Genomic DNA, 25,569 nt, shown 5'->3' with positions numbered 1-25,569 from the left:
TTACCTTTAATAAATGACACTGAAGTGTAACTCTTTTTTTCCCCCAAAATATGCACATTGCAGTTTGTGAATGACAATAGATTGACCCATATAACTGAAAAAAGTTTAGATAAAATTTAAAAAAAACAAAACAAGAATCTAACAAATCTACAAACATGGCCACAAGGTTCTGATGGAGAAAGTGTTAAACTTCTTCGCTTTTGGTACCTACGTGCAGTTTAGAAGTTGATCATCCTCTTGATCGCCTCGAAGCACTTCCACTTGTCAGGGATGTAGAAGGGCTCAAAGATGTGAGGGAATGGGGTGTCGTAGCCACACACCCGGCTGATGGGGGCCTCCAGGTTTAGGAAGCATTCCTCCTGAAAAATCAAAAAGACACACAACTCTCTTGAAACATGTAGGAAAAAATGTCACAGTCAGTAAATCAGCGTAGAAGACTAGGTTAGCAGAAGGGAGTGAAAAAAGTGGACGTTGGACCCTAGACAATGGAGGTAAGTCGATTAAAGTCAAAACAACTTCACCTATGACTTCAACCAACAGGCCAAGACTACATTCAAATGTTAAATAAGGCACATTCAGAGGTGAGCAGAGAAGCAGATGAATGCTCCTCCCATGATGCAACACTAATAGACTCAGGGACTCATTCATTACTCGTACTATTAGATTGTTTAATTCTGAGTTTGGGGGCAGGAGTGAAGTGAAAAGATGATTCTATTCAATGTTAATCTTTGTATCCTTTTCCTTTAATCCATGTTCATTATACTTAGATCTTTGTCATTTGTCTTTTATTGCACTTTGTTCTTGTTTTATGAATCCATCGTCCCGGAAATTGTTTTCCAGCATACACTAACACAAAGGAGATCTCCTGAGGGATCAATAAAGTCTATCCATCTATCGTGATTATATTCAGATTTGTCATACACGGCCTGACGTAATCATCTGATTAGATTCAAATCCCAAGGATTACAGTCGACTCGTAACGTAAAACCAAAACATGGCGCTGGTTGTCGACAAGATCTGACAGAGGGAGCTCTCCAGGTTTACTTAAAATTATGAATTTTGCAAAACAACCGGCCGCGTCCAAAGAAATGTCTAAATTTTCCCCAAAAAGCATGTTGGTAATTTAACAGACTGTAAAAATACCACACAACACGATAACCATGAGCGACTACAGGAGAACATTGCTGTGCTGTGGTTCCGTTCGAGCAACATGGTACACGGAGTCAGGATCAAGTACATATTTTAGGTCCCTCAGTGTTTTCTTTGGCGGGTCACAAAACTCTGGGTCCATTCAAACTGACAGACGACATTCGATGGGCAGACGTTTAAGTCATGGAAGGAAGTAAAAAAAAGCCAAATGTTGTTGTTGTAAGAAAATCTCCCGTATTCATATTAGCTATAGTGCCCTCTTGTGGATAAAATGAAGTAAGTAAGTAAGTAAGTAAGTAAGTAATATTTATTTATATAGCGCTTTTCGAGACCAGGGTCACAAAGCGCTTAAACAATCAAAAGAATACTCAAAAAAGTACATACTTTAAAGATCAAGATAATACTGAGAACAACACAGGAGTTCGAGAAATTCAAGGAAAAGCCTGAACAAATAGAAACGTCTTAAGATGTTTCTTAAAGGAGTCAGTAGATCCATCAAGCGCAAAGAGAGAGGAAGATCGTTCCAAAGCTTAGGAGCAACAGCCTGAAAAGATTTCTCTCCTCTGGTCCAGAACCGTGTGCGTGGAACCATAAGTAGATTCTGATCCACAGACCTCAGAGCCCGAGCTGGGGTGTATGGCTGGATCAGATCAGTGATGTAAGGAGGAGCCTTACATGAAGGTATTATTTCCAAGAAAAATAGAAGACTTAAGTGGATTAAATAAATTATAATTTTGAACAACATCAGGTTATCATCTTTCAGGTTAAATGAAATGATTAAATAAAAAGTTAACAAAGCACTTATGTGTAGCTATTTCTATTGTGAAAAATATCAAGTAATATTGATAACATTTTTACTATCAGAATAAAGTGGCATCGATGATATCTAGATTCAACTAAATGAACTACCACAACAAATCATTCAGATCTTTGACAATAAACTGCTTAAACCAGATATATTTGTATTTGGGCCACCGGGTCACCTTGACCCACAGACTGCACAGGAAACAATGGAATTATTATTTATTTTCTTTTTAAACAAAACATTTTCAATAATATTGTTAATTTGGTGAAGGAAAGTTTTCTTAATAAGAAAGCGTCATGAGGAGAGAAATCTTTTCAGGCTGTTGCTCCTAAGCTTTGGAACAATCTTCCTCTCTCTTTGCGCTTGATGGATCTACTGACTCCTTTAAGAAACATCTTAAGACGTTTCTATTTGTTCAGGCTTTTCCTTGATTTTCTGGAACACCTGTGTTGTTCTCAGTATTATCTTGATCTTTAAAGTATGTACTTTTTTGAGTATTGTTTTGTTTGTTTAAGCGCTTTGTGACCCTGGTCTGGAAAAGCGCTACTGTATATAAATAAATATTACTTACTTACTTACGTCTTACCGCCTTGCTTCCTTATTTAGCATCAACTGATTCTTTATCAGCCATCATAGGAAAGTAAGTCAGTCATATTTGAAGAGTGGAACGGTGTTACCTTTCGGACTCAAACGACGCGTTCCTAATACCACTAATGATCTTGGAAAATGTGTTGATTCTAGTTTGTAGCGAATCCTGCCGGGATGAGATCCATATCTCCAAGATAAGATAAAAATTAAATATCGTGGTTAAACCCCACTTATTTTTAATCAAACCTTAACATTGAATTTTAGTTCCTCTAGGTCTTTCGTGTCCTGACATGGAGGCAGGGTCTGGCATTTATATATGGAAAGAGTGTTTGCCAAGTCAAGGACATATATGAAAAAAAAAACTTCAGTGTGAAAGGTATTTGCCGCAAGCTCCATCAGATTTAATTAATCATGGTTGCATGTCAATCATACGTACCTCTATTTAAAAGAATATTTTTTCATTCTAATGGGAATGGAAAATGTGTAATACACTGTACAGTGCTCAATTGTTGTGTGCCTGTCCACAATTAAAGGACATATAACATTTCACATTTTTGTTTCACATGTTGTTTTGTGCCCTAAAATGTGTAACAGGAAGTTACTTGTACTTGGCCTGGAGCAACGCTGGATCAGATGGTCCCAATTTAGGCAGGAAGGTAGAAAACTCAACATTGCAACGTTCAACACCTCATCAATGTTCAGATCAACAATCAATTAAATGAATATAGTACTGCGAAAGTCTTCACAGTACCCACAGAATCTTTAGCATTTCATGAAGCGTATCAACCAAAGAGAGAGACTTTCTCAAGACTCAGTTTGGATCAGATCTAAACGCTTTATTTAACAGGAGTAGGAGGAAAGTACAGTAGTCTGACTGCCTGTCACCGCAACCGGACGAAAGACGGCCACACAACTCAAATTTCATTTCAAGCCAATGTTTATCTTAGGATAAGTGCATGATTATGTCCAATACACTTAAATGGCAGAATAAAAATACGTTAAAATGACTATGGCAAAAAGTTTGCCTCCTGCAATGGGACAGTGTTTATGGATAATTCCCGGTTACCGGGATGGTATTCAGAGTCCAGTCTTGAAAATGAGGGAGAAAATTGTCTGTCTGGAGGTTATGGTCAGACAGTGGAAGTGTCAACATTTTTCCTTTCACCTTAGGATATTGGAGCTACACACGATCGGGTATTAAAACAAAAATGGAAATGTATGTTAATAAAGACAGAATCGTAAATTGTTATTGCCAGCATAACAACTGTATCAATAGAGTTGTCATGCCTTCATGAATAAAAAAATTGAGAAGATTGATAATGGAAATAATAATAATAATCGTCATATCAGGAAAAACAGAAATGATCTCAGTAATGGATTTACTTGGCTATTACTTTAATCACGAGCAGTGGGAGGTTGATAAATAACTTCAATCTATCCAAAGGCGAATTCTTTCTTTTGTCAAGCACAAACCCACTATTGACAAGAGACTGGGATTCATGACCAGAACCCCGGAGGAGAAAAAGAAAAGCCCACACACACACTCCAGATCTTAATCTCATCAAGCGCAATCTAATGTAATTAAGCTGCTAAAATGAATTTATTAAACCATAAATCACATCCTAATCCCAAATTCTCACCAGTATCTCTTGACGTGGGAGTCCAACATGTCAACACGGAGGGCTTGAGTTTGTGAATCTGGTATTGGTTGTTATTGTTAAATCCTGGTATTGCTTATTGATAATTAAGATGAGTATATTTCAGAAGTTTAACTGGTTAAAAAAAATGGCCAAGAGAATTGAACAAATGAACCAACATTTGTGCCTACTTTGGTCTGTGTCGATACGATTACATTAAGCCTGGCAGAGGTAACTGCTTCTTAGGGGGTGCATGCATACAGCCTCGATTGCTTGGAGGCATTCAGTGAAAGGCTTTACTACACACTGGGATTTTTATTGACGGGACCATTGCAACTCATTAAGACGAAAATCCTTTTAAGACGGCCCCCTACTCCTGAGAGCTATGGATCCCAATAAAACTTTTTTTTTTTTTTCTTTAAATCACGCACATATAGTTCATCAAACCAAATTCACCAAGATGGAAAACAACACTCACCTGTACAGTAGAGCTGATTTCTGCTGCAAAACCGCCGGTTATAGGGGCCTCGTGGCTAATGAGCAAACGTCCAGTTTTGACCACAGACTGTAGAGAAACAAACAATATTGTATAATTGTCACTACATCATAACTATAACAACAAAAGTCAATTCATGTTTACTTTTTAAAACAATTGGTGTAGGTGTAGGGGTGTAAGAAAGTATTGCTATGTCCAAAAAAATCGTGATGATGGTTTTTCCACGATACTGTACTGTACTGGACCGCACTGTATCGTTTTTCAGTTTTTTCTTCTATAGTCCTTGGTGGTTAAAATTAGTTTTAAATCAAATAATGAACGTTTTAATATGTTAATTTTTGTTTCATTTTTTGCTAGCATTCGTTACATCCTCCGCAGCTAAAGAAACAATAAAATCCCAGCAATGAATGTGGACAAGAGGATACAGTCGATTACAGCAGCTTTTAACAGCTGATTATAGGACAAAGTGTTTTGTTTTTTTTTAAATGAAGGCAGTAACGACTTAGTCAAGAGTCATGTGGTCTTTAAATTCTTCAACACAAGAGTCAAGTACTCAACAATACTACAAATATATCCTTGTTCCTATGGTATCACAATATATGGCATCGCCAGATTCTTGCCAATACACACCACTGGTCCTACGTATATCATTTAAATTCCCAAAGATTTAACTTAAGCAGTTTAGAAATTATTCCTCTATAACTCCAACTTGTTCACAAGATAAGATACAAATATGGAGTAATTTCACTAATTAAATCAAAAGTCAATTATAAATAAATGATAACATGCTTGATTAATTATTCAGCGTTGTCTTCTTTGATGCTGGCATGTCTCCTTGAACTCTGTGCTGAAACACTTTGGTGGTCCTCGTCTGCAAGGACTCTATCATCACAATCACTTGGGAAGAAATAGGAGAATTGGTTCATGAGCCAACAAGGATCGCTGCAGCATGTGTGAAAGAAAACACTTCCTGGTTAACCAGAACCAACAGCTAAACTGACTGAAAAAGAGCACAAAGTAGAACATTTGCAAGAGCATGGGCAGTTTCATTGTTCTTAAGTTTCAATCTGTGGTACAATACATTTTTGTTGTAATGCACAAAAAGGTTAAAAAATTGAAGAAGGTTTGAAAAGGATTTCCATTTTTCTTTTCTCACTTTCCAAGTAAGTCAAACGCAAAGATAGGCAGATAATCATGTACAACTGCTGATCAAATTACATGCATGTGCTTGAAAATGGATATGTATTGAGAGCTGGAGGTTTAGACTGCCCAAGAGGATGGACATTAGAGGTCTGTGCCTACCAGGCATTTTGGCTTTTCAAAAACCTCACATTAAGGTTGATTTTGCTCCACCCGTTATCTGCTTACAAGATAAAAACCCATATTATAATGCACTTGCTTCTGTCAAAGCGGAGTGTGCCTGTGGACACGATATTTTCAGGGCACTACAGGGAGGAGAGTCATCAGTAATTGTACAATAACGACCGTCAGATGTTAACTTGGCTGATGAATTCAGCATGACATATTCACTTAAACAAACCACGGTACAAGAAAGAGAGGACGTTTTAGTCTGAGCTTGAACAGACTAATATTTACATTGCTGTGGTCCAGAATCTGGCAGCCGCGCACAAATTAACTGAAGTAAACGATGCAACTATTAGATGCACAAACATTTAGTGAGAAATGAGTTGACAGTACAGGCACCAAATGAAAGCGTCAAAACATACTGAGAACTGAACTGGAGCTTTGAGAAAATATAAATTTGTGATAAATGAATGATAATGCGAACCCCTTTCAGGGATTGCGTAATAAAGCTGGAGGAGAACGGTCAACTGCACTGTCGGAGTGTATTAAGATGTTGCCTAAAATAAAACATCCGGACAAAACATGTGTTTGCTTTCACTGAACAGGGATGACTCATAAGAGTCTGGTAGATAAACAGTATTGATGGACTCATGCTGAACTCATTCCCTTTCTGATTAACATCGCATACAAACACACTAACATTTTGGAAACACTGTTAACGCAAAACTATATTATAAGAGCACATTCCTAACAGACTTTGACGTTTGATTTTACATTCATAAAGTGGGGGGTGGAGAAAGGGCCATAGAAATATTCATATTTACTACAGTCTCAAATTTTGGTTTATGATGGTCTGTTGCTCATGTCCTACTCACCCTCATGTCCACTAAGGTTTGGGATTATTTTCAGACTAAAACGTTCCTTTTCTGGAGTTGTATGCATTATGTGGCCATTTTAATGGAGCAGCCTGTGCCAAATTATATTTTAAGCTTTTAGTCTTAGAAGATTCCACTATCTTGCACATGCACGGTGACACTTGCAATGTGTTTCAACACTTGTAGCTGGAGCTGAGAGACTAGGATCTTATGCCACAAACAACCTTAAAATATAGACTTATTAACTTTTGTGTAACAATTTCTCATGTCGAGGCGTCAATACGAAAGTTACATTAGGGGGTGAGCAGTAGAGAGGTATTTTGATGTTTTAAAGCGTGTCGTTTTGGACATACATTGTGCCTTTAAAATAATGAAAATAATCCCAACCATTAATCGACAATGAGGGCGAGTAGAAAATGACTAAAGTTTGAATTCATACCCTTGCGAAGAATAAAAACAGGAAATTCCTTCTTTTGAAATGCTATATGTTGAGGCATTTTTTTCCTCTACAAACAGGGCAAACAAAAGCAAAGTGGCCTTGAAAATGACAAAATTCTAGGCTTGACTTTGACATAAGACTTTGACAGGACTCAAAAGTATACCTAGTAATTGTGGCAGCAGCCTTCAACAGCGGTGGACGTGGGATTCCGGGAGTCGGAATCATCTACACTTATTGTGCGGTTTGACCCTTCTCTTAAAAGTCAGCCTGTCCCTTCAATTCCTCATGACAGCCACTTTTCACGTCTGTAGATTGAAGAACCAGTTTGGGGCTGAGGGGGTCTTTGCAGCCAAGGGAGAACACAAGGTTTGTTTGTAAACTGGACATCTTTGCTAAACAAATCCAGAACAAAGTTGGCACAATAGCTCAATGTTTAATGGAGAGTTCTTGGTTTATAAATTGACCCTCTGGGCCTTTCTGAGTGGTTATTTAAATGATTTTTTTATTGTTATTACTAAAAAGTGCCTGATAACATTCCCAGTAAAAACTAAAATGTATTAAAAGGTTCCTTTCCCATATTAAACATGCTCAGATAGAAGAAATTTGTTTGCCCTGTTGGCTTATAACTTAAACAATATGGTACGAGATGGGTTAACTTTGCATCAGACTTAGACTTAGACTGCACTTTATTGATCCCTGAATCAAGGGGTTCATATTAACTAAAGTAGGTGCAACAGGAATTCTAATCGACATTTCTTCTTGTTCAGTGTTTGTTATCTAGATCCATTGGGGTTTATCCCTAGAAAAAGATCACATGTCACAAAATGGTCTGGAATGGCTTGTGCCCCAAACTTCATTTTGGTTAAACTCCTCGATCTAACACCAGGCTGGCTCAGACAAGAGCACAGCTCTGGAACGGTGGTGGAGGTCCGACGCTGTTGGGCATGTCGACAGCTCTGGTGGCTGAAACTTTACATTTCATTGTGCTGCAGGCTGTCATTAGTTGTTCTGCTGGCAGCAAGAGAAATGTCATGTTTACAGCAATTCCCATACACACCCAAACCTAATGAGCAGTGAGGAGTCGTCCACACCACAGTCGCTCTGTGCTCTCAGCTTCCAAAGGTGCATTTCTTTTGACATTGGACACCGTGCCGCCCCTCCCTCAGAGTTCTTTCACCCTGTAGAGCCCTCTTTCTTGTCAAACATTTTCATTTAGCTCCTCCTAAATCCTCTATCTGACCTTCTTTGCCTTCATTCTTTCAGTTCCAGCGTTTACCGGTATGTGACCTCACCACATGAGCTGCCCGTGGTCAATCACATGGCATGGCCTCTGAGGGGCAAGGTCAACGCCGTCACTCTCCCATAGCATATATACTTTCTTTCCACACGCAGACGGATGTGGCCTCGGAAGACCGCTTATGCATTCAAAACGTATACTTTGTTATGGTTCATTTTATTTACCAGCATGAGCTGTAGGTATGATATCAAAACCGTAAGAACTAGGGATACGTATTGGCAAGAATCTGGCGATACAATACGATATATTGTGACACTGTAGGTATATTTAGGAGTATTGAGTACTTGACTCTAGTGTTTCAGAATTCGCAGACCACATGACTCTTGGTAAAGTCGTAACTGTTTACATTTGTTTTGAAACCAAAATATGTCCAAACATTAGCTTTAAGGCAGCTGGAGTTGACTGTATCCTCTCATCCTCAGTCCTCGCAGGGATCCCGCAGAATTTGAATGTTCCTTTAGGTGCTGAGGACGTAATTACTGCAACCAACTAGCAGTTTGTTTTTTTGTATGCATTGTATTTTTTGTATGCTTTTTTTTGTATTTGTATTGTATTTTTACACACATGTGTTATTAAACTATAAACATAAAGGAACAATGGTAACACTTAAAAGAAAAACAGTATCCTGGAACAGAATATTGTGATATATTGGCAAATAAATAGTAAGTAAGAACCTAGCTGCCATAACTAAATGTGTGGCTGCAAAGACTAACATTTCAATGTATTTATCCTCCGTTTACAATAACAACACATTAATAATCCCCAAAAAAATGGTGGTGATGAAAAATAGAATTTTAGTACCAATAGCCCATAAACGGCAGATTTGAGTGACTCCATTTCCTATGTACTCTTTTTGTCTCGCCACAGGCAGTAAATCAAAATATGACAGGAAAAGAACGTTTATCTTGAACCCGAGTCGTCCTTGCATGTGAGAGTATGCTGGCCTCCATCCCAAAAATGCCAACTCTTTAATTCTGTGGCCACCGCTCGGGCACAAATATGAGTGCAGCCGTGTGATCCTCATGACAAATGAGAGTTGATATGAGGCCCGATTACTCGACTGCAGCTTTAAAGCGATGCCCTGTGATCAGTGGAACCGGGTGAGCGCGGCAGAGAGGCACTGTCAAATGACAGCTCTGCAAGTGAAGGAGGGCATGATGAAACACAAACACTCTGTCAGCGGGCTGCAATGACACACACACACTCTCACGACAGTGAGAAAAAGTGAGAACCAGGGAGGCGGTAAAAAGGACAAGTATGAAAGAGCCGGAGAGAAAGTGTAGAACAGCCTCAACGCCGGGCGGAGGGCCAAGGCTGCCTCCAGAGGAGCCAGGACGCCTGAAGAGACCTCAGACTGAAATAACTTCAAACGTCCCATAAAATCCCATTAAAACCAATTCAAGTCAATTACTCTCTGACACACGCATATACAGACACACAAATAGACACACACATTACCTTTACACATGCACTGTCCAGACTGAACTAGCATATAAATAAATAGCTTTTTTTGACACACCATGTAGAACATGTTCCCCCACTCTGCTATAGCCAAATATTTCAGGCCACTATTGATTTGGAAACCTTTTCACATATTATCATAGCTGTAGAAGGGGCTTTCTAACCAAATTTGAAGATTTCATTTGCATTGTTCCATTCAAAATACTGATTTAGTTGTGTTTAATCTTGTTCCAAATATAAATACCATCGATGGAGTGTATTATTATTAAATCCATCATGTTGAGATTATTAACATCTTGTGTTGTTCTCGGTGTCATCTTGACCTTTTTAGTTTATATTTTATTGAGTATTGTTTTGATAGATTAAGCGCTTTGTGACCCTGGTTTTGAAAAGCGCTCTATAAATATAAATTACTTACTGAAATAAATAACTATATGGATTCCCATTTTCACTTACACATGTCAAAATGTATTATCATGCTTTATTAATTTAGGCCGTATATAGTTTTATTTTAAGTGTAAATGTCTGTAAACTGGTCATTGGTCACCAACTATAACATAGCTAAACAAAATGTATGGATATTTTCAATGATGGATATAAAACTTTTATAATTTGTGTGTTTTGAATTTCTCTTTTTGTCTTTATAAGTTTGTGACCCAAGACTTTCTGGACCTTTGATTGACCTGAATGGTTTCAATATGGACACGCATATTGCCAATGCTTCTTAGCTCAACCCTTTTCTCCATTGGAAAACCGTTGATGGCGTCCAAAGAGACTACACTTCATCCAGTAAAAAAGGAATGTTGCTTACAGACGGCTCATTTCATTACCAAAACTGTCGTTGCAATCATCACCATTAACATCTGGCTTCATAATTGTGTTTGGTCAAGGATCACATCTTTCTTCCATCATTATTAATATTAATATAGTTTGTGTATTGGTCAAAAGAAGATACAGAAGTCAGAAACACCAGGTGGTCATCAGGAAAATGGACTCTGCAGATTTACTCACAGGTACATTATGAAACTGGAATTGCAACTGTATGAATTTTCAATCTGTCCAAGTGCAGATGTGGAAAATCTTACACAATAATTCTTCAGTGGAAGTCAGTAAGAAGAATTTGAGAAATCTCCAGTGCCTAGTTGTGGAATGTGTTCACTGGTTTCAGCCAGGAAGAGGAATGGAGAGAAGTGAGGATAAGACACGTTTCAAAATGTGCTTAGGGAATATTGCTTTACTGAGTAATTGATGATTCAGAATTCAACCACAAATTCTATCTTTGGCATACGTTTTCTGGATAAATGGGAATTGATAGCATTGATAGCAAAGAACAAACCATGATTCATTTTCCACTTATATAATCACAGACACACTTCGGCAGCACTGCACATGACCCAGGAGAGAGTTGACATGCAGGCAAACTTAGCCCATGGTGTTCAATCCTTCCCTGAAGTCTTCTTAGTTTGCGCCATAGAAACCAGTGTTAACACCGTAATTACAGACAAGGGCTGCAATAATAGGAACTTAAGGAGTGGGTCCCAAACCACTGACCACTTTTCTTCCTATGCCTATTTCTTCTATTCCAATTGTTTCCAGTTTGTGTGACAGTTAGCCAAAGATATTAGACGAGTTACGGTCAGTCAATAAGTGCACACTGCGAGAGACCGCTCAAGGGGAAAGAAAAGAAAAACTGTAATCCCAGTTGTCTGTGAGCTAATTGCTCACAGACAGTTCAAACCCGTGCTTCTGACGCCCAAGACAACAGATTCTGATTAGGGTGGTATCAAATTTTCTGGACGTACAGAAGGCAAACAAAGGATAATTGAAGGATAACATGAATCCAAATGGTTTAATTTCAAGATCACTTTTGATGATCAGACTGCAATTTTATTGTATCCAATCCACGAGGTAAAAGTACATTTATTATAGAGTGCTGTTTGGTCAAACAGTATTTTAGTCTGTGCAAAAACTTAATTTAAATATATTTTCATCAATTTTAAAGCTTTAAGAGAAATTGTTTAAATTTGGAAAAATCCATTAAAAAACTTTGTAGAAATGTAAAGCTTCAATTCTGTGACTTAAATAGTCTTAACTGATGGTAAGAGTTGAATAAATACTTTAAACCATCACTGCTTTTTAGTTAAAAATGTGTTTTCCTTACGTCTTCCCCCAAAAGATAGTATTGCAATGTTATAAAAAATTACTTACTTTTAACATTAGTTTTAAAAATGATGAGTAATTGTTCTATTATCTGGATAACTTAACATTAATTTTCAGTTTAGAATGAAAATGCTTTAGAATGACAGTTATTTATTATTTATTTATATTATTAATAATGGTCAAATAAGAACAAACCTTTTGCTGAAACATTTTATGTTCATCTCAATTAGCCACACTGGCATTTCATGTTGTATAATTGACATGGAAATGATAGAAACAGATTTTCTACTCTGTCAACTTGAATGTCATTTATCCCGATATTCTGCCATTTTAGCTTAGGTATTTCACCAATTTGAAAAACATCTGGAGTGGAAACAAGCTTTGCTAATAACATAGGTTTGAAAGAAAGAAAAAAAAAAAAAAAAAGAGGAAACAAGAAGCTCCCAGACCATCATCTGGAAGCCATCTGGTGTTAAGATGACAGGTTCAAGGCTCATCTTTTAAATTAAGGAAATGAAGCAGAAGATGGGTTCGTATTTTGCGAGCAATTTCTAGAACCGTCTTTCACGGAAACGCACAGCTCATTGGAAGTGATGGGAGCTCGGGTAAGTGAGTACACATGCTATTGAAGGACAGGTAAAGTCCTCTCATCACTTTTTCACAAAGTGCTATAAAACAGCACCTATTTAAGAAGAATGCCAGGTGAACAGTTATTAACTTTGATAGTTGCATTTTAAAAATAACTTGCCAAGTTTCCATGTGGCTGCATGAAAGAAATGGAAGTGCATGGAAATGTCAAATTAGACATTTAAAATGGTCAGCCTGGGAAAATACTGCAGTCAATCTTCACTTTTCAAATGAGCATTAAAAAAAAAAGCTCTGAACAACCTCTTCAAAACAGATCGTTTAAATAGTTTTTGTGTTTGTACTTTTTATTTTAACATGTGGTTAATCAGGCGGAATGGTTTTCATTATCAAGTTGCACGGGTCAACATCGGTGCGGCACAGATCAATAAAAAACAAAAAAACATCTAGCTTGCTAGAAAAGTAAACCTCAACCTTGATAAACCATTTTCCAACGGAGCATGAGGAACAAACAGATCTGAGCATACAGTGTCCAGGCTGTCTACTGGTTATTTCTGCACACTGCATTTACCTGCTGGCTTCGACGGACGACACACATTAGATTAAAACCATTAAGGGGGAAGTGGTGGGTGACCGGGCCTTGGTAAAGAGCCGATCTTAACCGTGAGTCAACAGACTCCAGGGCACTTAGGGCATGTCGACTTTAAATCCTGCATTTTGTTTAATAGAGGGAGAAATACATTGAGAATCTTTTAATTTGGTGCACTAAGACATTTATTGCATAGATCCAAAAAATTTAAGTAAATTCTAGTACTCTTCGCCGACATTTTTTGGCTGGCAACAATACTCATCATTAAGAATAATCTTGGCTATTATTTAGAAACATTTATAAATAATTTAAATAGCTCAGCTTCTGTTGGACATTTTTGGGGGCAAATTATAGGTCCAATTACAAGAAGAAAAATATATGTGGTTATTGCATTTATAACTAAAACAATTACATAAACAAGTAGTATCATATTAATAAAAGAAAAAAAGTGTAGATGAGCTGCGCACCAAATTGTGATTCATACAACAAGCCATAGTTGCTTTCTTGATAATAAAACCATTTTAAAAAAATGTCTAATTTGTCTCTTTTCCGTAAGATCATAGAATACTTTGAATGATTCCTCTGTTATATTCAGACTTACACAGATAACAATTGTGACATGACAAAAAAGTCAAAACAACGTTTAATTATGCTAATGAAATCTGATGACTCATGTTTTTGTGACGAAGGTCTGTGAGTCACCAGTGCTCGGATTAAGCTTCACTTGAACCAGTAAAGGGAAAAAGTCAAGCTTCAAAAAGTTGGGAAAAAACAGACAAGTTTACTTGTAGCTAAGCCAACCTTCCCCAAAAATAAGCCGATATGTCTGTATAACATAGGATCAAACATTTTCAATATAAAAATGTATGTTTATTTGAATATAGGGTCACCTAGTAACAACAATGTTTAATATTAATCACATATTACTTCATAATTAGAATAGTCATTAGCCTCTTAACTCTTTTTTTAGCCACATATTTTTTAAAATATTTCAGTAATAAAAATAAATCCCACAGTTGAACATGCAGATCGCCAAAATATAACTCACAGTTTTTAAAAGACTAGAACAGACTTGCAGCCTGATTTAGTGTGCTAATAGAGGGAAACATGCTGGACCTTGTGCTTCCGAGTTACCAAGAGATGCAAACATAACAAGATATGTTATCACTTGTTATAAAAACAGCACTTTGAAATCATCCAAGTGAACATTCACTTGAACACTCTGCCAAGATTCAACACTACATTCATCTTGTGTCATAAAAAATGAAAAATAAAAACCACTGGCTTATGGTGAAATCAATTAAATTGTCACGTAATTATTTAGGAAGATTTCGATAACTCCAATAGAGAAAACGGTGAAGGAAATCTGGATGTTTCAACAGCACAGATTAAAAAGTAATCTTCAGCATGGGTCAAGGAGGACAAGGTTGCATGAGCTGCAGCTGTAAAAAACAAACCTGCATGTGGCAACGTCGGTTCTTTTAGTAATCATGGTAGAAGATTTGGTGCAGTATTATAGACCAGCGGTCATGTCCAAAGTCTGGAAAATCTTACCGCCACTAACAATGGATTAATATAATAAAGGGTTGTTTTATTTCTTATTTTTAAACCTGTACCAGAGAACCGTCTGACCAAGTCAAACAACTTAACCCAATGCTGGGAAAGAAAGTGGACTTAACCTTGTAGAAACTGAACAATTTATTAATAGTAGTTGAAAGTTACAACAAAAAAAAAAGAATTCTTACTACAAATCTTAGCTTGCAGCATTAGAACCAACACAGACCGTCAAGAGGTTGTTGGAATTGTTTTTGTAAAGGCCAGAGCTGTGGCAGAAGTTTTAAACCTAAGAGTTAAAAAGTTAAAGTAGTAGTTAGTAAGTAAGTAATGGTTATTTGTAAAGCGCCTTTCTAGACCAGGGTCACAAAGAGCTTTAACAATAAAAACAATAAAGAGTAACAACTATGCCAAGACACATAAGACAAACACAGGAGTCCCAGAAAATCATGGAAAAGCACAAATAAAAACGTCTTGAGATGTTTCTTGAAGGAGTCAGTAGATCATCAAACACAGAGGAAGATCGTTCCAAAGCTTAGATGCAACAGTCTGGAAGGATTTCTCTCCTCTGGTCATGATGGCATGATTATAAAACAAGATGCCCAACCAAATGTTGTTTTTTTTTATCATCTACATTAAAATCAAATCGGAAAAAAAGCAAAATGCAGGAATTTGACAATGATCGTTTTTTGATCTCGACTTTAGACACCATTGTTTGGCCAAAGGCTGCGCAATTAAAACAATTAAATTTCATGGTACTTGTTTTTATATGGCGGAGATTTACACACACATCACCACATTTTCTTCCTGATCCAAATGAGATTAATGACTGCTTCCTCGAAATTACTCAGTGTTCACTGCCAGCGTTTAACTACCATCTTTACCATTGGTTCCAATTGAGTCCCTATTAAATTACTACCCTTGCACCGCAAGTTCATCCTGTGTCTTAACTGCTGGTTATAAAATCTAGTTGGCAGCTGTGCGCAGCATGGTAGCCCCTAACATTACCATTTGTTGTCCTCTGGAGAACAATGGAAATGAGTCAATAAATATGCAAAATAAAGGATGGTGAATCAGTTGAATTGTTCGGCAGCAGGCAGTCATGTTGACCTGCAGAGATGGCACATGACATTTTCATGGCTCATTTTCAATTCAACATCCGAGCAGATGTTTGACGACCGCCTTTGCTCAATGTTTCATTCCCGAAAAAGCCTTTCCAAAACATTCATCAATGTCCAGATGAGATTCCTGTTTTTAAGCTCAACAGAGACTTATATTCCCTTAGCAGTGTGGTTGTTTTTTTTAGGATAGCACGTTTCAAAGTTATTCATTTAGTCAATGTTAACACGTTTAACATCGCTGAAGAAGTTACAAAGGATTGTTACATATTAAGAAAATGGAAATGCTGTCTTAAAGATAAACACAGAACACACTCTTTGATTGATAACAGAAAGTTTGGTTTAGTTGCCTCACCTTGCAAACCGTTTCCACATCCCAGGGAAGGATGGTGCGCAGATCAATGACCTCGCAGGAAACTCCAAGCTTTTCTTGAGCCATGTTCGCCACCTCTCTCATCACATGGATCTGATAAAATGAGAGCATATTCCGTCAGGCCAACTCGTCTGTGATTGCACTCCCACATCAACATTAACTTTGGCTCACACAGATAATGGACAAGCGCAAGAGAATGTTCCTAATACATCTTGGACATGGAACACAACCTGCTATCCAAGTTAAAAGAAAAAGCAAAATCTATTAAACACCAATTGATAAATGTTCAATCCATTCCTTATTCCAAAGTTTGGTATGCCAAGTGTTTATTTTTTCATTTTTTAAGAGCATTTCTTGAGCTTGGGAAAGTCTCTTTACTGTCTAACGAACCAAAGTGTCTGGCTTCATACCTTTTTCAATTGGCAGGCAATTTTTTTTTTTTGTTAACAGTGGAAAAATAAAATTACTTCAATGCCAGAGACTGTGTTGTGAAAGTTTTCATTTTATATTTTACAAATGAAGCCGAAATACAGTGCAAATGGAACCAGTCCCGGGAACAAAGATCCAGGAAAGTAGGAAGAAAAATAACCTCAATAACTAAATGGAAAAAAGCCCAATAACCTTTAAAATTTAAGAGTTCAAAATAGATACAATAGCAGAGAAGCAGATGGAGCATGAACGCTCCTTCCCAGATGCAACACTAATAGACTCAGGGACTCATTCATCCCTTGTTCTATTAGATTGTTTGATTCGGAGTTTTGGGGCAGGAGTGGAGTGAAAAGATGATTCTATTCTATGTTAATCTTTGTATCCTTTTTCTTTGTTATTTTTCTTTGATCCATTTTCTTTATCTTTAGACTTAGATTGTGTCATCTTGCTATTTCTTTCGTCTGTGTTGCTGTGTGCTGGCTGGAAAAACAATTTCCCGAAGGATCAATAAAGTTTTATCTATCCATCTATCTATCTAGATCAGTGGTTCTTAACCTTGTTGGAGGTACCGAACCCCACCAGTTTAATACGCGCATTCACTGAACCCTTCTTTAGTGAAAAATAATATATGATTTTCTTGTATTCCCCGTCTCCATGCAGCTTCAAGAAGTGTTCCTTTAGTTTTGCCGGTGCGAGGCTAGAGTTGCTGAACTTTGAGTTGCAAATCATGCAGATAGGACGCTCACTCCTATCAAGTTCCATGATGCGAATCCATGTTGTACGTATTCGTCCGACCACTTTCTTCTTTTGCCCGACATAGTTAGTATGGATTAAAATATTAATAAAGAAGTCACACGTTGACTACTGAGCGCACTAAATTCCCCGCAGCAGGATTGGCCAAGCTGTGTAGCATGATCATCTGCAGCTCGTGATGGCCAAGCGGGGTGCGTCATCACGAATCAACACGATCATTCGGGTGTGTCTGGACCTCCACGGCGGAGGCCCTGCCGAACCCCTGAGACCGACTCATCGAAACCCTAGGGTTAGGAACCACTGATCTAGAGGTAGATAGACTACTAGCTATTAGATAGTGAAATAACTCGGTCATGAATGTACCTTGTGGGTCTCTTAAAATTAGACAAAATAGATCGACAAAGTTATGTGTATGAATGTGTTTACTCCGTTAACCATAGAAGTTTTGTCCCCCAAAAAAAGCTTGTTAATGTCATTATAGTTTTATATCACACATACAGTAATTCCAGTAACAGGGTTATTTTTAAAATAACATTTGTGAAGGGAATTTTTGAGATAACGCTCAGATACTTCATTAACACTGGTCTTTTGTATTCAACTGTAAATGATGAGGAATAAATTGCGAATGAACCCTATGATTTACAAATGATTTCCCAGATAATCCCAATCTTTTTTTTCCACCCCGCCACAATTATCACTATGCTGGAGACCTTTCCTTCAATGGCCTGACCCCCCACGTATGCAGCAGGTACATCACGACATGGATAAGCCTGACAGAGAGGCTGAGGACAATCACAGTGGTCCGACTCCCGCCGAGTTACAGGAAAGTCAACACAAAGAAACAGAAAATAAAATCTCTATGATGAAAAGAAAGAAAACAATGGAAAAGTGAGCAGCACACATCGACTTGTTCAGAAATGGTGAGCCAAAGGAAGTCTAGATGCTGTGGAGATGTCTGGACAGATATAGTCTCGGGCTGCCAGCTGAGAGGCCCCGCAGCAATGGAGGACTTAACGTTAATCCCCCTGCTTGCTTCTATGGCTTTAAATGTCATTTAGTCCAGGAGAGATGCTTTCCTTCCATGGAAAAATTATGCAAAATATACATGACAGTTTTGACCTCCTCAGCCCACCCAGGCCACTAAGCATCACCTACCTGTGTTCCCCAGGCAACCATAGTGACATCACTTCCTTCCTGTATAACCTCAGCTTCTGAGAGAGGGATGGTGTACGCCTCCGTGGGAACCTGCTCCACTGCAAAGACGCATAGAAAAAGCTTTATTTTATTGAAAAGATCCTGTCGTTCTGAGACGAATAGATTCAAGAAAATGTTTACATGTAAAAAAAATATTATTATGCCATTTTTCTATGAAAAACAAGGTGATTTTCTTATCTCAAGATCATTTTTTAATTGGCTATTAAAGCCAATTGTGATGTTTTTGGTCAGACTAGCCATGTTTAATTTAGAGGAACAGTAGCTGTTTGAGAAAATTAAATCTAAACCATGTTATATTTAACTGTTGTGTGTTGTTGAGACAAAATATGGCTTTTATGATGAATTTAAAACACCATCTGCTGCAATTAGAAGAATTGAAGTGTAAAATATTGGAGCCACAAGCCAACCAGCACAAGACTGGCATGATCAACTTATCATCACTGATAATAGCTTTGTAAACATCAAGTGGAAAGCTATCTTTCGCCTTCATCAACCATAGTCAAGATTGATAAACTACCACCATTATTTCACAAAGAATAGTAATGGTAAAATCAATCATTATGCATTAAATATAACAACCTCCCCAGCAGGAATTGTGAGAAAATCGGTTGAGGACGAACATTTTTTTAATTTGGCTCTGGACCAGGCAAATGCTTCAAGTCCTGGTTTGCTCCGCCAACTTCTTCTTGTTTTGACTCATGTTACAATAATTAACCCAAACAAGCTCTTCAACTTACAATCTCATACAGACGTTTCAAAGTGTGCTGCAGCGACTGGCAATAAAAATCTTGCAATTATATCAGGATAGGCTCGAGCGTTTGGTCCATATAAAGACTTCTTATACAAATGATGTCATGCCATCTGTAATCAGGCATTATTGTACGTTTGCCACTCATTAGCGGGAACATCTGTGTACAGTAAAAAATGATGAGTGTACTGTTTAGCACACTAGGACGTTGTTAAAAGACATACATACAAACATACCTGCTGCTCTGTAAAGGATCTTTGGTTCAAAGAAAATGCATGGATTCTTATCAGCGATGCAGGACAGGAGCAGACCCTTTGCCTGCACAGGACTACGAGGTATAACAACCTGAAGAGTAGAGAAATAAAGACAAGAGTACAAGAGTAACATGGAGTTAATATCTATGGAAGTATATTAGTGCCAACAGAATATTGGAGGATTGAATTAAACATTTAAAATTGTCACATTTCAAAAAAATACTGAATTTCGAAAGGTTATTTCTGAATCATCTGAATGAGAATATCAAACTTATTATTACTTACTTATTTAAATGCTCATAAAAATATATATATATATATATATATAGACACATAAACACACACACACACTTCTTAAACTAAATTGAAATTACCATTACATATAAAATAAATCTCTTTAGGGAAAATGCAGTATATTGATTAAAAAAAGTGATTGTTATTGAACCGTTATAGCATTTAAAAAAAAGAATGTTAAAAATGTTTAAATAAAATATAATATTTAGGGCTTATTAGGCTAGGTTAAATTTTGAGAGAAAGACTTTACAAACCATTTTTAAGGATCAATCCTACGTTTCATCAGATCATCTTTTATTTGTGGACATTTTAAAGATCAAGCCAACACACGGAATCCATATACAAGTGAGCATCAAATTGTCATTTCTGTTAATGCATGATTTTGTGTAGGCTGTATCTACGGCATAATTCAAGAGTGGAACTGAGGCCTTCACACTGTGTAACCCACAGATGGAGCTTTCAACAATACACGCAATGATTAACATTTATCAGCTTGACCTTTTGCTAAGACAACATGTTTGTTGCTCTACTCGCAGAGGATGTGGTGCAGCTCTGCTACAGTCTCATCCAGTCTGTACCACATGAGAAACATGATCATGATTACATGTATGCTCACAGGGAGGGCTGGATTTGTTTACTTTAAGCACATGGTGTTCTATCCACTAAGTCATTGATGCGTCACTTTCTTCTGAGAGTATTAACTCATTTGCAGTCTTTCATTGATTAAACACATCTAATGGTTCTCAAGTGTAATTATTTCAGTGGATGTAATTTTGATCAATAAGACAGCCTTGTAAGAATCCATTTAAATGATAATTATTAGATGAAACGAAGACTGAAAGCGGCCGCACCCAAATCTCTGCCTTGTCAGGATCACAGCTGCAAAACATATTAACAGTAAAGTACCAACCCTGGCCACAATTCAATACAAAAAAACTAAAATACCATAAATTGTTTTGTTTGTACTGTTTTGAAAAACCTCCTTGCATGCATTCACATTTAATCAAATGACATAGGATTCATTCATCTGACTTAAATCCTAGATGCAACATAAATATAAGGGGTTTAAAAAAAACATTGATACAGCGATATGTCTTAATATTTTTTCCACTAGACTGTAATGATATTCAACAGCGCTGTATCCATTTCTTTTTCTTTAAAGGTACATTTTATTCATTTAATTTTGGCCTTTCAAATATTTTGTTTTTTTTTATCATAGTTCAAATCATTTATAGTTCAATAAAGTATGTGCAAATAAAATATATATTTATTTTATTTACAATTAGCATGCAAATATTAACAGGGTTTGTTCATGCTTGTTTGCAATTACTTCTTGAAGGAACAATGTAATCCTGTGATGACTAAGGATGAGAGGATACGGCCGACTCTAGCAGCTTTTAGAGCTGATGTTTTGACATATTTTGGTCGAATTAAATCAGAGTCAAGTTGTTTTCCCGATGTGACGGCGTTGATTTCACATATTGGTAATTCTTTCTTAAGACATGATGTTGAAAAAAACAAAAGCATACCTTCAGACCCGGGCAGTGGGCGAAGAAGGCCTCGGGGCTTTGAGAGTGGTACAGTGATCCGTGGCCAACACAACCCCAAGGAGCGCGAATCGTGAGGTTTCCACAGTCGAACAAGTTCCCGGAGCGGTAGCGATATTTGGCAGCTTCGTTGACAATCTGCAACAAGAGCACAATGACTGGGAGGATTAGTTGGAATTAGTGTCAACGTCTACATGTGTAAACTGTTATCAGTTTATTAAATCAGAATCGCTCAGAAACATGAAAAAAAAACCTCTACACCCCTTTTCCTCTCCTATGTATTCATTCATATTGTACTTAAAATTCATAAATTACAATATTGATATAGTGAAGAGTAATACAACAGTGATCAAGGTGTTGCTTTGTGTTTTACAAGGATTGTGATATATTTATGAGCGTCACATACAACATAAAATCAGTCCGAGGTCAGTTAGTAAACCAGAGTTGATTCAATTATAAAGTGCACTGCTGATTTTAGGGAAGTTTAAAGCATTTTTATATGTACCTTAGAGACAGATATAACGCATAACTGAATTTTGCCTTATTTTTCTATAATTTAGTACAAATTTGAAGTGGTCTACACAAATAGATTATTTTTGTCTGATAACTATAAGGGCTTTGCTTTAATAGGATTAGGAGGCGCATCAATTGAGACAGAACCATCTAGTCTAATCTTTGCAAGGCTGTTACAACCCTCGACTACATGTGTAGTAAAAAATTGTAAACATATTCATCCCTAGTTTGAATAATGTAAGAGTAAGACTGTAAACACCAAGTTGGTAGAAACGCTTGTTATATACAATCATCTCAAAAGCCATACCTAGAACTTTAGGGTCAAAACAGAAAAGTCGTTGGACAGGACTGCGTTTCTCAGGGTTTGGTCAAAAACAACAAATACAACATTTTTCTTCAAATACTCCAAAAGGTCTCAAAGGATTTTTCTCCAACCCAACAAGAGATCACAGGTTAACCAATCAGGCTTCTGTATGATAACAGTCGGCTCTTGGTTCTCTGGCACAAAAACCTGCACCACTCAGACATACCCTGGATTAAATGAAAACCTAAAGTGTTTTAAACCATTTTTCACTTCATCGCAAGTCTTACATTTTCACTTAGTTCAATTGTATTTACTGGCATAAACAACAAAAACAATGCTCGATTTGTCATGTCAACGAGGGGAAAGGCTGTCCCTGCACAGTAGTTTGTCCTCTTCAATTCCACATGCATGTTTTAAACAAAAGCCGAGAGCGAGGCCACACATGCACGTTTGCTTTTGTCATCTCAAGAGGATTCACTCCATTTTCTTTTATTATTTTTCCGCCTCCCTTGACAAAACAGAGGCGGCCATTCATCTCACGGAGGGGATGTGGATAAACAGAAAGACAGGGTCTTGACATTTATGCACCACTGAACAACTGAACCGCTCCTATTCTCTGTGACATTAACCTTAAACCTAGTGGACGGAAATAAAAGTGTGGAAAAAGTCATTATGACGATCCTACCGTGATAATGTGTAACAATTACTCAGCTGTGTGACGTTAAACAGTTTCTTCGCGAAAAGAAAATCAACCAAAGAATTATCTCACCTGGTCGAAAGCTGGATAGATGTAGTCGGCAAACTGGATCTCGGCAATAGCCGTGGCACCTGCAACAGCCACTCCAATTCCAAATCCAACAATTCCCTGCTCACAGAGGGGGGTGTTGAAGACTCTGTCCTTTCCTGAAAATAAACAGAGAATGAAAGTTCATGGATTGCTTCTTAACAAGACAGATAATGGAGAGAATTCTTATTTATTCACATAACACATTCATTACCAGCATAGTTGACACAATTTCAAGATATCATTATTACAAATATCACGCTGACATTATTATGAGAAACACAAAGTTGAAAGATCCATAAACTGACAAAGACTTTTACCATGCTAAAAAGAACAAACTGGAAAGTAAAAAAACATGCTTTCCAGCTGCTACCCTGTAATCTGGAAAGGAGACTCAAGCGCGCCGGAGCTAAATTTGGGCCGAAAATGTTATTTTTTGTTCAAAGCATTGTGTATTTGCCAATGCCATCTTTTTGTAAGTTGCTGGGAAGCGTGCTTCTCACCAGTGAAGCTGTGCCCTCCCTGCACCGAGTTGACAAAGTTCATTTAGGAACCACAGCAACACAAACTGCTACAGCATCCCTGAGATCATCGGACTAGCTCATGTGGTGGTCAACATGTCAACATAAAAAAAACATTTTATAAACATTAGTCATTAATTTAAGATTAAGTGTAAAATGATATTGTTAAGATAATAAATCCAAATAAGCAACCAGCTTTAAAAAGAGTCTTTCCTCATCTCTACCATACTTTTAAAAGATTGGATGAATAAAGCTCAAGATAAGCGTGTGCACAGCGTGTTTGTGAACCATTAGTTATTTCCTGGCAAACAACACTGAAGTCGCCACTGGTCCCCATGGTTCACAGAGGCGGACGCACCAGCGCCGTGAAAAGCCATTCATATAGTGCTCGCCCTGCATTAACCTCTGTTCTGTAGAACAGCAGCAGGTGGCAGAGGTGTGCGCCACCTCTTTCTGTAGTCAGACGGATAAAAACAGATTTGCGCTCGTCACTGTACACAAGGATGAGATGGAAAATAATGATCCCTCTCGAAAAGGTCAACACCTCTGACGTCAATGAAAACAAAGGCTGTGCAGGCAGCGGTGGGCTGGATTCATCTCCTGTCAAAGATACTAGAACAACAGTAAACTGCTGATTACATTGTAAAGACAAAAAGACCATCGTTTCTACTCCCTCTTCACTATAATGTTAAATCTGGGCTCCTCCTACCTACTGCAGGTGATTGTTTTTGCTTGTGCAAACCGGTTTATGTATAATAAAAATCAAATGTCTTTTGTTGGTTTGCCTTTAAGGTGCAAAATTGTGTGTGACAGCCATATGTATACATACGGCTCCTCGTAAAACAACACTTCCATTTAGTCAGTCCGAGAAACAAAGCAATTGGGAATAGAAATAATAATACTTTTATTTTAAATACAAGACACCCCCAATAAGGAGAAGAGTAATTCCAGTGTTCCCCCGTTACCCCCTTACTCCCTGCATTCAACAAAATAAAAAGTAGTGACCGTTTTATAGAACTTTGCCGCCCAGTAAACCAATCACTGATTTCGACAGGGCAACATGAACGTAGAATTGAAATACACTAATCTAGAGACCAAGCCGACATCACTAAAGAGAGCGGAGTTAACCGTTTTTTACAATTAACATTTTTACCCCGGTTTCATTTTTTGTGTTGCAATTACATTTCCCGTCACTAGATGGCAGCAGCCACTGCATCCTCCGTAGCTAATAGAACATTGAAATCCCACGAGATCCCAGCAATGACCAAGAACAAGAGGATACAGTGACTCCAGATGCTTTTAAAGCTGATGTTTGGACATGTTTTAGTTTGAAAACAAATGAAAGCAGTTACAACTTCGTCAAAAGTCATGTGGTCTGTAAATTCTGCAACACCAGAGTCAAGTACTCGACAATACTACAAATATATCCTTGTTCCTACAGTATCACTAAATATCGTATATTGCCCCTGTGTCGTGATTCACATCCCTCCTGCGCATCAGTCCAGATAAAAATGACTAATTTCAAAAGACTTGAGCTCATCGCTGGATCTGATTAAAGTCTTTCACATTGATCTGATTTAAATCAAACTTGTATCGTGCATTATGCTCATTGTTGCTTAAATCTGGAGCACAGTTGCGCCCAGACATGTGTCACCACTGCTGACAGACTCCCAAATACTAAAGTGAGTACATCAATTGTACGGGCAGGACAAGCATAAACTACTAGTGTAGAGACCAGGGAAAAGCACAGCTGGCAGCATCATGCTAGACTTGCCC

The 25,569-nt window shown here is 37.6% G+C and overlaps 1 protein-coding gene across 1 annotated transcript in view; it reads right to left on the bottom strand.

Annotated features, from left to right (window-relative positions):
- Positions 1–25,569, bottom strand: part of bckdhb (branched chain keto acid dehydrogenase E1 subunit beta) — a 31,179-nt gene that overhangs the window by 1,076 nt on the left and 4,534 nt on the right. The window contains exons 4-10 of the mRNA XM_087805363.1: positions 23,258–23,391; positions 21,654–21,809; positions 19,813–19,921; positions 18,769–18,866; positions 16,414–16,524; positions 4,658–4,744; positions 212–359 (exon numbers count right to left, since the gene is read on the bottom strand). Of these exons, the coding sequence (XP_087661489.1) occupies positions 219–359; positions 4,658–4,744; positions 16,414–16,524; positions 18,769–18,866; positions 19,813–19,921; positions 21,654–21,809; positions 23,258–23,391 (836 nt within the window). The 3' untranslated portion in view covers positions 212–218. The remainder of the gene's footprint in view (positions 1–211; positions 360–4,657; positions 4,745–16,413; positions 16,525–18,768; positions 18,867–19,812; positions 19,922–21,653; positions 21,810–23,257; positions 23,392–25,569) is intronic.

The sequence above is a fragment of the Callionymus lyra genome, chromosome 13, assembly GCF_982586985.1.
Source record: "Callionymus lyra chromosome 13, fCalLyr1.hap1.1, whole genome shotgun sequence".
Taxonomy (NCBI): Eukaryota; Metazoa; Chordata; class Actinopteri; order Syngnathiformes; family Callionymidae; genus Callionymus; species Callionymus lyra.
The sequence above is the reverse complement of the archived record's forward strand: the minus strand, read 5'-3'. Positions and strand labels throughout refer to the sequence as shown.